At 20.6% G+C, this 11,442-nt stretch overlaps 3 protein-coding genes across 4 annotated transcripts; all 3 read right to left on the bottom strand.

Annotated features, from left to right (window-relative positions):
* LOC147656473 (rho GDP-dissociation inhibitor 2-like) lies at positions 1-2,930 on the bottom strand. The gene is made up of 4 exons (XM_012492086.3): positions 2,526-2,930; positions 1,697-1,885; positions 1,393-1,617; positions 1-1,156 (listed from the first exon to the last, which is right to left on the bottom strand). The coding sequence occupies exons 2-4, from the start codon at positions 1,878-1,880 to the stop codon at positions 957-959; spliced, it is 609 nt and encodes a 202-aa protein (XP_012347540.1). The 5' UTR covers positions 1,881-1,885; positions 2,526-2,930; the 3' UTR covers positions 1-956.
* A 156-nt stretch (positions 2,931-3,086) lies between these two features.
* On the bottom strand, positions 3,087-6,274 carry LOC100869842 (rho GDP-dissociation inhibitor). 2 transcript variants are annotated; one of them, XM_086914960.1, is made up of 6 exons: positions 5,455-6,274; positions 5,105-5,341; positions 4,851-5,046; positions 4,472-4,766; positions 3,452-4,376; positions 3,087-3,315 (listed from the first exon to the last, which is right to left on the bottom strand). In XM_086914960.1, exons 1-6 carry the CDS (start codon positions 6,158-6,160, stop codon positions 3,179-3,181), a joined length of 2,496 nt encoding a protein of 831 aa, XP_086771086.1. In that variant the 5' UTR covers positions 6,161-6,274; the 3' UTR covers positions 3,087-3,178. The 2 variants fall into 2 exon arrangements, with proteins under 2 accessions (XP_086771086.1, XP_012347438.3); XM_012491984.3 differs by having other exon boundaries at positions 4,460-4,766; positions 5,455-6,273.
* A 75-nt stretch (positions 6,275-6,349) lies between these two features.
* On the bottom strand, positions 6,350-9,342 carry LOC100863705 (phosphoribosyl pyrophosphate synthase-associated protein 2). The gene is made up of 5 exons (XM_003697594.4): positions 8,811-9,342; positions 8,314-8,722; positions 7,974-8,246; positions 7,723-7,869; positions 6,350-6,898 (listed from the first exon to the last, which is right to left on the bottom strand). The coding sequence occupies exons 1-5, from the start codon at positions 8,885-8,887 to the stop codon at positions 6,740-6,742; spliced, it is 1,065 nt and encodes a 354-aa protein (XP_003697642.1). The 5' UTR covers positions 8,888-9,342; the 3' UTR covers positions 6,350-6,739.
* Positions 9,343-11,442: the final 2,100 nt, after the last annotated feature.

The raw sequence follows: 11,442 nt of genomic DNA on the forward strand, positions 1-11,442 counted from the left end.
TTTGTCTTTTTTAAACTATAACTGGAAAGCTTCTTATTTTTATTGTATTTTACAATTATGATTGCAATACTTATTGCAATTCTTATTAATTTACATTATAAAATTACTTCTAAAGAATTATACTTTATAAAAGAATTATTTCATATTATAAATTTTAAAAAATTATTTTACGATTTAAATTTATAATTTCATAGTACATAAATGATTATAAAAAAAAAGTTTTATATTAGAAAATTATTTTATGTTCCAAAACAATTTAAAACTGTATGAATATAATGAATATAATTAAAATAACAAATACATAAAAAATTAGATATTTAAAGTGCACCATTAAAATTTTCTATATTAATAGTATATATATATATGCAAATTTAATTTTTTCTAACATTCTCAAATGTTTTTGACTTTATATGCTAAAAGATAAATTACTTAAAATTATAATAATAATTTTTTGTCATTAATTTTTGTTAGTAAAAATATATTAAGAAATTTGAACCAAAAAAGAATAATCTTTAGTAAAAATATTAAGAATATAATATTAAAAGATCTTAATGAAAACATTTAAAAAGAGTGTACAGATAACAACAGTATAAAGGCAATTCAATACTGATTGATGTGCACAATTTAAATGATTATAAAATAGAATCTACGTGATTAGATATGTATGTGTATACACGTATTTACATATATATGTATATGTAAATATATATGCACATATACATATTTTTGTATGTGCGTGTATATATGTATATATTCATGTACACAATTATTCGCTTTTAAGGTTTACGATTTAAGAAAAGTATCTAAATAAATATCAATGTTACTCTTTCTCTTATTACTTAAAAAATACAGTTATGGCATCGCAGTATGACTGAATATCTATAAAAATTAGAGTCCCTTTTGGCATTCTTATTTTAATTGCGATCGTTGTACAGCTTCCTATTATGAAAGGAAGTTTATTCTTTCCAGTCTTTCTTAATTTCAAATGACCACTCCCACTTAAGATGTTCATGTTTGTCATCATCAGTAAACAAGGAGCTTACACTATAAGAACCACGTGCCACCATTCCAGCTGGTGCATCCTCTGTTGGAGTAGTATACGATTGGATTTCTGTTTTTGGTGGATAAGAACCCACCATATGCATCATTTTATCCACTAAAAAGATAATATGATAAAAATATTAATAATAAACAAATTAGATCCATACATATAATAATATAGTATTTTAAAAGTACCTGTAACACCTAGGAAAGAAAGCATTAAAGAGAGAAATATAAAATTAAAATTATAATTTAAAATATATTAATAATTCATAAAATAAACATAATTTAATATTGAATTAGTATTGAAAATTTTAAAATATAATCAATATTTTCAATATGAAAATTTACCTGGTACTCCAAGACGATAAGTTTTTTGAACATATTTTAAACCATGCACAATTTCACGTTGAACAATGAAATCAATTCTGATTCTATAACTAACACCTTCTTTTATTACAAATGTTTGTTTTTTTAATTGAGATAGATCACCTGTTAAATCTAATTCCATATCTGGTCGATCTGCTACACAAAGTGCTAATTTCTTTACTATTACTTTTCTAGGATCATTTGGATCTATAAAATTTTAGACCATCATCATTTTATTTATTTTTCTTTCAGATAATTTATTTTAAATATTTAATGAAATACGTACCTACAACAATACCTCCAGATTTGGCTTCTCCTAAAAGTGTTTCTTTATATTTACGTAAACTTTCATCTTCTTTATCCGTTTCTAAAATTTGTTCTATTGTTTTTTCTGGTGGAGGTTTGTAATTAGATTCCACTTCCAATTCTTCTTCTACAGAGTCAACGTGATCAGTATTAAGTTCTGACATATTTACTAATGACAAAAATACATTAATTAAAAAAAATATATTAAAGCTGAAATATTATATAAATAAAGAGTTTCAATAATTATTTTATATTATATTTTAGTACTATATTTGACATCATGTATTTTGATATATGATAAACTTTATGAATATTTATTTAATAAAAATATTTTAAGTTAAAAATTTACTGTATCATGAAATGAATAATAGAAATAATTATTAATTTCAATTAATAATTAATAAATAATTTAAATAAAAGTAATTAATATAACGTTATAATAATTTTATCTGTAACTAATTTTCAAAATTCGAATATCAATACTTATATATATTCTGTGACGTACATAAATCACCATATAGATATGCTACTAGAAAATATTTTTAGAAAATTCAAATATTGAAAAATTAATTATAAATTATACACATTTTTATATTTTTTATACATTTTTATAATGTTAACAAATTTGAAAAAAATATTAAATAATTATTCGATTAAAATAATAATGAATAATGTATTAAGAAGATAATGAGAAAGTGACAGAAAGGTAAAAAATGTTTAGATGGATTTATGAAGTTAAAAAAGTTTATGAAAAATATTTTATAGTTAAAGAAATAGAATGTTTAAGCAATATGTGTGTGTGTACTTACTATAATTATAAAATAATAAGATGAAGCTTAGGAAATCAAAACTTGCACAGAATTATTGGCAATTCCTTAATCCTGTTTGCCACCCCTTTTGTGATTTGCCTCTGAAAGCGGAAGACATGGACAATATGGCGATTCCAAAAGGGCGGATACTTCCTGTTTTAATAGTTTTTGAGGTTAAGTTTTCCTTGTATTTATTTGTTATAATGATTTTGAAAAAAAAATAGTATTTTATGAAAAAGAAATATTCTAATTTTATTAAATGTATTGTTTTAATTATTCTAATTTTTTATTTTTTTAAATATTCAAAATTTCTTATAAATTTTGTATGTTTTTTAAATTTATAAATTATTTTCCCGCGTTTTTATATAAATAAGTTTGTTTTTATTTGTTAATAATGTATTAAACAAATTAAATAACAAATTTTACATGAATTATATTTTTATTACATTGTAACTTTTGATAAAAAATATTAATTTAACCTTAAAATTAAATATATTATTAAAAAAAATTTTGAATAAATAAATGAATTATTAATATGAATTTATAATAAATAATATAATATATATATATAATATTTTATTTGATATATTAATATAATTATACATCAAAACTAATATAATATTTAATACAATATTTTTATATAATAATTAATTTTACTTATTTCTTAAAATACATTGACAATGTTCTATTAATATTTCTATCCCCATTTGATTTTTAAAATTCATCTTACACTTTTGAAGTTTTTGATATAATAATTCTGGATGTACTTTGGCTAACTCTTTTAAACTACCTAAAAAACATTTAATAAAATAAAAATATTTAAAAACATTTAATAAAATAAAAATGTTTAAAAACATTTAATAAATAAAATATATTATAATATAATATCACATTGAAATATATTTTTGATTTAAATATTTTATTACCTAATACAATGTTTCGAAATTCATTTTCTGGATCATCCAAATATATTATAATTGTAGTATATAAAATATCTATATGTCCTTTATTAAAATGTAAATCGTAATTCTTAGGTATTGCATTCCAAACTTCTGTTAAAGCTTCTAATGATATTAATCTAACATCGTCACATCCATCATCAAGTCTTTTCAGAAGTACAGGATATATTTTATGTACATATTCTTCTGTGAGATTATCAAATTGTTTTCTAATACACATTATTAGATACATAGCTTGCAAAGAATAAAATCTACTTTTCTTAGAATTATCATCTGCAAGACTAATTAAAATAGGAATTATTTCATCAAGTATTAAACAAATATTTTGTTCATCACAATTTATAGTTTCCTTCATTATAGAATCTTTTTCATATTTATCTAAGAAAGTACATAAACAAGAAACTGCTGCGGTACGTATAGCTTCAGCAGTTTTTCCTGCACTCCAAATTAATCCAGGAAGTATACAATCTTTTAAAAATTGATTAGAAAATTTCAAATCCATAATTTCGCTTAAAGATCCCTGATTAAAATATTCTGATAATAAAATAAAATGTTTCAATCTCAGTTCAGGATCAGCATCATTTGTCATAGTTTCTTTCAAAATTGGTAAAATAAGGTTTATATTATAAGCCAAAATTTGTTTCATATAAATTAAACATGCACAAAAAATTTGAGATTCTGAATCATGAATTGACCATGATTTATAATCAGTAAATATTGAAAATAATTGATCAATATTTTTATAATAGAATTCTATAACATTATCAAATGAATTAATATTAGCAAGAATATTTAATAATTTTTGTGCTTCTAATTTTATCAAATTTTCTTGTGTCATAGATAAAACAGTGAATATTATTATAAATAATTCCTTTGATATAATCTTACAGTCCTAAAAAATTTTAAATATATTATAAATAACATAAACAATTTAAAACTTAAAAATCTCTCTAACAAACAAACAAACAAACAAACCTCTTTACATACTGAAATTAAAGAAGAACAACAAGAAATTATTTGTTTCTGATATGTTCCTTTTTTACTTTGACAGATATATGGCTGTTGTAAGAATTTTCCAATATTTTCTAATAATGGAAAGAGCATACAACGTTCACTACTTTTTAAAATTGCAGAAAATACTTTTAAGTGACCTACAGATGGAATTTCTTCAAGAGTAGGAATTATCAAATTACAATAGATTCTTGGTGATACAAAATATCCTAAATATTCTGCTGCTCTTTCTACATTTTCTACAACTCTATTGTCTTCATCATTACAAGCTCTAATAAAAAATTATAAGTTAGAAATATAATTATAATAATTATTTATTAATAATTAATTTATATAATTTAGTATATATATTTACCGATACATAGGAGGTAAAAGTTTTCCAATATGCTGTATTACATCTTCTTCTATATTTAAAATAAATACACAAAGTAACTGTGCAGTTCGTACTCTTATGTCTGCAATCCAATCTTCTAATTCTAAGCTAATTCCATTTATCAATTTACTGAAACATTGCTGTGCTATCATACGGCATCCTAAATTTGGTCTAATAACTGCAAAAAATTTATAATAATATAAATATAAATATCTATAATATATTATAAAACATACCATTAGGATAATGATGAGGATTTTTGGTAAGAAAATCTAATTTATTTTTTAATTTTTCATCATTTTGATTTTCTTCTATATACAATTGTCCTACAGCATCCCAAAAGGTAGCACTTTTTTGTCTAATTTCTTCTAATTCATCATGAAGACCTGTTAAAAGTAATGGAAGAATTTTGTGCCACCAACTATATCGATCTCTTAATTTCAAAAGCCAACAACCTGATACTTCTATTACAGCTGTGAATAATTTTAATAACTTTATTAAAACAAAGAATCATAATAATGAATATAAATAGTATATATATGTGTGTGTGTGTATATATATATATATATATAAAATAATGAAATACCTATTCTTACGAGACCATTTTGATCAAACAATCGTCCTGCTAAAAATGTAGTTACCTCTTCTATAGACTTATTAGTATTCCCATATAGAATTAAATCTCCTATCGTTTTTACAGAAGCAACTCTAATTCTATAGTGTTGATGTGTAAAATTATTCAAAATTGGTTTTACAAAATTTTGAGATTGTGTATAGAAATATCTTGATAAATTTTTTGCAAATTCAGATATACAATCACAGCTTTCTCTTTTAACAAGTGGATAATTATCTGCTACAGTTTGTACTAAGATTTTTGTCAAATCATCAATATATGATGCTAATAAATTTTCATATTTCAATATTATTATTTTCAATAATATAACGCACTTTAATCGAACTTCTTCTGAAGTTTCTATTTGTTCAGAAGAACCTAATCTTTTAGATAAAATTGGAAGTAAATACATGATGTATTTATCATTCGGTTTTAAATTAATTATAAATAATTTTATAATTTCCAATGTTCGATCACGACACTCTTCTACAGAATCATTTAAAATTCTCAACAATGATTTATTAATAATATCAAATAATTGCAATATTTCATTTTCAGATTGTTTTAATTCTAATAATTTAAAAATTTCTTTTAAACCTTGTATTCGTCGTTTTTTTACTTCTGATTGCAACATAACACAAATCCTAGTCAATTCATAATTCGGAGTTTCCACAGACATTCTGAAAAGCTTAAAATATTTAAAAAATTTTAAGCAATTTTAAGAAATTGTTTGTTGACTTTAAAATTATATTTGATCTGTTGTTATAGCAACGTTTTTATTGATTTATTTGCTTTAATCCGAATGTTTAGTAACCATGTATATATATATATATATAATAATCATATTTAAGTTAAAAGAAAAAAAGACTTTTGTTTTATTTTTTATTAAATTTTTGTTATTATACATTAAAATAATATTTATTATTCTATCTTCAAATATACTTTTCAAGTATGCAATATAAATCTTATAGATTTTATAGATCAAAATATACAATTAAAATAAAAATCAAAATTTTTATATATATATATTACATAAACTTATCAATTATCAATTCTAAGCTACATAAAAACTTATAAATGTATATGGAAATTATGAAGCAATTTAATTATATCTAAATTAAATGGGACTAGCATGATCAATTTTTCTTAAAATAAAATAATAAACAAAATTCAATAGATATGTTTTGTTATATGGTCCTTGAATGTAGAAACTCTCAGTATATTTAAAATGTATTATCATAATATTTTATCATAGTTTTTAATCTTCTAAAGTGACATTTTTAAATAAATATGACATAGATTCTTTATTGTGAATACGCCTAATAGCCTCTGCCAGCAAAATACTGATATCAACAGTCTTTATTTTTGGACACTGCATTTTTTGAACATCATGAGGAACTGTATTTGTAACAACAACCTAAAAATAATAATTATAGATTTAATTTTAAAAAATACATAACAATGTTTGGTTAAATTTTAAAAAAATTTCAAAGATTCATTCCCAAGTTTCTTCTATTTATATTAGTACTTCGAACTTCAGTTCAAATACAATAAATAGGAAAAGAAACGAAATAGCTATAACCATTTATATATAACAAAATCAAGCAGCAACGGTCAAGAATCGCAACTTCGAAAAATTTTTCAATATCATGAAAATATGAATAATTATATAACAAAAAACTTTCTGTAATTTTAATTTTGTCTTTATGAAAAAATAACAATGAACAGCAAAAATTTTTCTAATTAAAATGAATTCAAAACACAATATAAATCAGATTAATTTTATTAGTAATTAAATTATTATTGATAACTATTGATAATATTAATTTATTAACTAAGTAATAAGATTAGTTTAAATATCGTGTATTCATTTTAATTGACAAATATCAACACTACATTGATATTTTTTTCATAAATCTTTTAAAAACTTACAAAAAGTAAAATTTTCTTTATTATATAATTTTTTTATCTTACAGTATTTTTTTAATGTATCAGTTCTTGATCGCTACTCAATATACTGCTTATTTTATTTTTTCTAGATACCAATTCTTATATCTATTTTTTTAAATTATCAAACTAAACTCATTTTGTTGAATTAATTCCTGGAAAAAATAATATTATCAAAATACATTCATTAATTTTAAAGCTAATTCTCGAAAATTTTAAAATTTAACCAATTATTATTATATATGTAAATATATATTCATATGCATGCACATTTTTAGATAGACTATAAAATACCTCATCAATTGGAGATTCTTCTATTAATCTTGGAGCATCAGAACTTAAAAGTCCATGTGTAGCTAAAACATAAATTTTATATGCTCCTCTTTCTTTAAGAACTTCTGCTGCAGCTACATAAGATTGAACATCATCTATCATATCATCCTAAAATATAAAATTCTCTTTACATAATTCATATAAATTATATAATTTCTTTATTTTTTAATTTTTATATATATATATATATTTATATTATTAAATCTACATACCACCATAATAGCTATACGCCCACCTACATCTCCCACAACATTAATTGGAGGTTTTTCTTTAGCAGGATGCATTGGTACACCAACACCAACTTCCATTGTTCGTGAAGCTAATGCAGGTGGAGAATAACGTCCATCGTTCATGTCTGATTCTGCTTCTCGTTGCTCTCCATGAATTACTGCTATTCCTAAACGTAATCTTTCTGCATAACTAGTAGCCTTCTTTGCACTACCAGGATTTCTTGCAACTATCACTGAATTGTGATAGTCTGGTATCTGATTAAATAAAACTCAAAATTAAAAAAATCTATAATGATTATTTTTAGTGGTATTTTTTACGTACAGATTCTTGAATATACTGCAATAAAAATGGACTAGCTCGCAAATTATCCACTGGTACGTCAAAAAATCCTTGAATTTCTTTTTGATGCAAATCCATTGTAATTATATGTGTTAAACCACTTTTACAAAGCATTTTTGCTAATAGTTTAGAAACTATACATCCTCGTTTACGCATTTTGCATTGTTTTGAATAAGGTAAATATGGAATGACACCAACAATATTTTTTGCTGAAGAAGTTTTACATGCATATGCCATAATCAGAAGCTCCATTATATTATTGTTTACATCTTTTGTCCCTGTTTGTATAATATAGAGATCTTTACTTCTTACAGAATCTCCAATTTCAACCATGGTTTCACGATTTGATTTATGATATACAGAACATCCTCCATGTTTAACACCTAATCGACTATAAAATAAAACAGTTAATTATAAATTAATCAATTAATAAATTATTATTGTATAAATTATTATGACATATATTTATGAAAACCTACTTGGCAATGAGATTAGCCAATTCTGGATGAGAATTACCCGCAATGAGTACAATATCTGATGATACAGGTTTGTCCATAATATAATTGTGTTTAAAAATGGAATAATATATATGTATAATTTATATGACTTTTTTTTAACGTATGGAAAAAATATTTTATATTATTATTTTAAAAAGATAAAAATTGTATAAATTTTAATAAGTAAATAATTATAATAATTATAATTTAATATTTTAAGATATTTAATATTAATATTTTATAATTTACACTGATATAATAGATTATATATTTACATATTAAGTTACGAATTATAAAATGTTTCTGATAATAAATTAAATTATTTTTTATTCATTTATATATTAATATTATACAATGCTAGTGATAAAATATCATTTAATTAATTTATATATATTTAATTTAAATATATAATATTAAATTAAATTCGATCTAATCTTCTATATTTCGTTTGCGTTAGGTAGTACTTTTCGTCGATTTATGGCTTCTTGAACAACTGATAAATTTCAGAAGTACCAACTTATATAAACATTTAACATTGAAATATAATTTTTATTATCGATTCTGTAATTTTATAATTTTAGTAAATAGATATAACTAAATAGTTAATATTTGTTTTTAAGATATATATATTTCTTGACATGTATATAATGTGTATACGCTTCATTTCTTTTAATTTGAGTTATTATTTATTTATTAAATTTTCTATTCTAACAAATATTATTAAATAAAATATTTAATAGTGATATAATAACCCTCTCTTTCTTAAAAAAAATATTAATATAATTAAATATTTATTATATATATTTTTATTTTTAATTGTTGTATATTGGATATGTTATGATAAAAATATATTGTAACTTACTTTATTTTAAAAATTATTATTTTATATATATATATATATATATAATATGTGTAATAAACATTAAGAAATTGAAAATCAATATTTTTAATATACGTATACACAAATAGTAGCATAAAACAATTAATCGAATTCATTTTTTTTTTAACATCAAATCTTAGCAAGATTTTTTGTTTCTTCGAAATTAATGTTTATTATTTAACTATTCTATATTTATTCAAATATTTAAATATGTAACAAAAATATCCATTCATGAAAAAATAATAAGATATTCATGAAATAAAAATATATAACTTATATATGATTTACATATGACTATCAAAAAGATTGGTTAAATTTTAAGAAAAATATTCAAATTCTTAGATTTTTTTTGCATTTTTTTTTTTTTTAGAATAAAAATTTGATGTGCATAATCCGAAAATGACAGTATTAACTATCAAAATTCAGTAATTTAAAAATTATTTGCATACAAAATTTTACATTTTTGGATTTTGGATTTTTCCGATGATATGTATATTATAATAATTTGCGTATTTGTATTTTTATTATTCAATGAGATTGGATAAAAATCCTAATGGCATATAATTTATAAAAATTAAAAAAAAAATCGCAAATCATACAAATTTTTTTTTTAAAATTTAATAATAATAATAATAAAAGATTACATATATAATGTTTTTAAATATTGGAAAAAATTTATATAATAAATTGATATTATATTTTATATAATAATTTATAAATTTAAAAGTATAATAAATTTAAATTTTTAATTTTGGATGTGTATTCTAAATGATTCATTTATAATGAAAAATGTAAATTTATATTTTATTTAAAATAAATATCTGAAATAAAACCAGTTTTTATTTTTAATGAATAGAATAATGAAGTATCAATGATAACTTTAAATTTATCTATTACCAAATGAATAAACGAATAATTCAGATACATGTATTTTTGCTGTATAATTGTACATATAAAAATTTAAATTTCCTTTAAATTTAATACTAATTATTAAATTTAATACTAATTATTTCATTAGATAATATTTTAAAAATAAATGAATTAAATTCAATTATTGATTAATTATAAATATTTCAATTTTTTATTTTTTGATTATAGATGAATTATGATGAATATCCAAAATGGAAAAATATAAATTCGATATGTATAATATACTATATAGATATACTATAATATACTATACTATAAAAATGAAAAATGAAAGATAATGATGAAAATGAATAAAAGATTTCTTAATTGATATATTTTTTATTTATTGAATATTTCATTGTCTGTATGTATGAGTTAAGATAGCAAGCGAAATTAAAAATTAAAGCATATATGAATTTAAATTTGGAAATGAAGCAACTATACTCATTTGCAATGATTCAGTTTAATTGTTATTTATTTCTTTCTATATCTTATTTATAAGTAGTTTAAAAACAATAATGGGACCAAAAATAATAATTTTTTTTGCAAGAACTTTAATAGATATCACATATAAATTTATATATATCGTTAGAAAAAAATTGTAGAAACATGGTAATTATTTTTCTAAATAAAAAATACATACATAAGTTTCAAAAGAGTTTAGTTTATTTAAATATTCGTAAAAATTTTTTTTTATACGAATTATTTTATATATAAAATAAATTAATTATTTTTTATTATGAGGTTTTGTTGAAATTGAAATAGATAATAATTCATAAGAAAATAAAAGAGTTTAATTCTGATTTATTATTATTTTTTTAATTT

The sequence above is a fragment of the Apis florea genome, unplaced genomic scaffold (genome assembly GCF_048593485.1).
Source record: "Apis florea isolate Af1SG1 unplaced genomic scaffold, ASM4859348v1 contig_3758_pilon, whole genome shotgun sequence".
Lineage (NCBI taxonomy): Eukaryota > Metazoa > Arthropoda > Insecta > Hymenoptera > Apidae > Apis > Apis florea.

Coding starts and splice junctions, on each gene's coding strand:
- LOC147656473 (XM_012492086.3), bottom strand. CDS start 1,880: ATGTCAGAACTTAATACTGATCACGTTGACTCTGTAGAAGAAGAATTG. Junction 1,618..1,696: donor ATCTGGAGGTATTGTTGTAG/GTACGTATTTCA, acceptor AAAATTTTATAG/ATCCAAATGATCCTAGAAAA. Junction 1,157..1,392: donor TTATCGTCTTGGAGTACCAG/GTAAATTTTCAT, acceptor TTATCTTTTTAG/TGGATAAAATGATGCATATG.
- LOC100869842 (XM_012491984.3), bottom strand. CDS start 6,160: ATGTCTGTGGAAACTCCGAATTATGAATTGACTAGGATTTGTGTTATG. Junction 5,342..5,454: donor AAATGGTCTCGTAAGAATAG/GTATTTCATTAT, acceptor AATTATTCACAG/CTGTAATAGAAGTATCAGGT. Junction 4,377..4,459: donor TAATTTCAGTATGTAAAGAG/GTTTGTTTGTTT, acceptor AAAATTTTTTAG/GACTGTAAGATTATATCAAA.
- LOC100863705 (XM_003697594.4), bottom strand. CDS start 8,887: ATGGACAAACCTGTATCATCAGATATTGTACTCATTGCGGGTAATTCT. Junction 8,723..8,810: donor TTGGCTAATCTCATTGCCAA/GTAGGTTTTCAT, acceptor TTTATTTTATAG/TCGATTAGGTGTTAAACATG. Junction 6,899..7,722: donor AAGAATCTCCAATTGATGAG/GTATTTTATAGT, acceptor TATTATTTTTAG/GTTGTTGTTACAAATACAGT.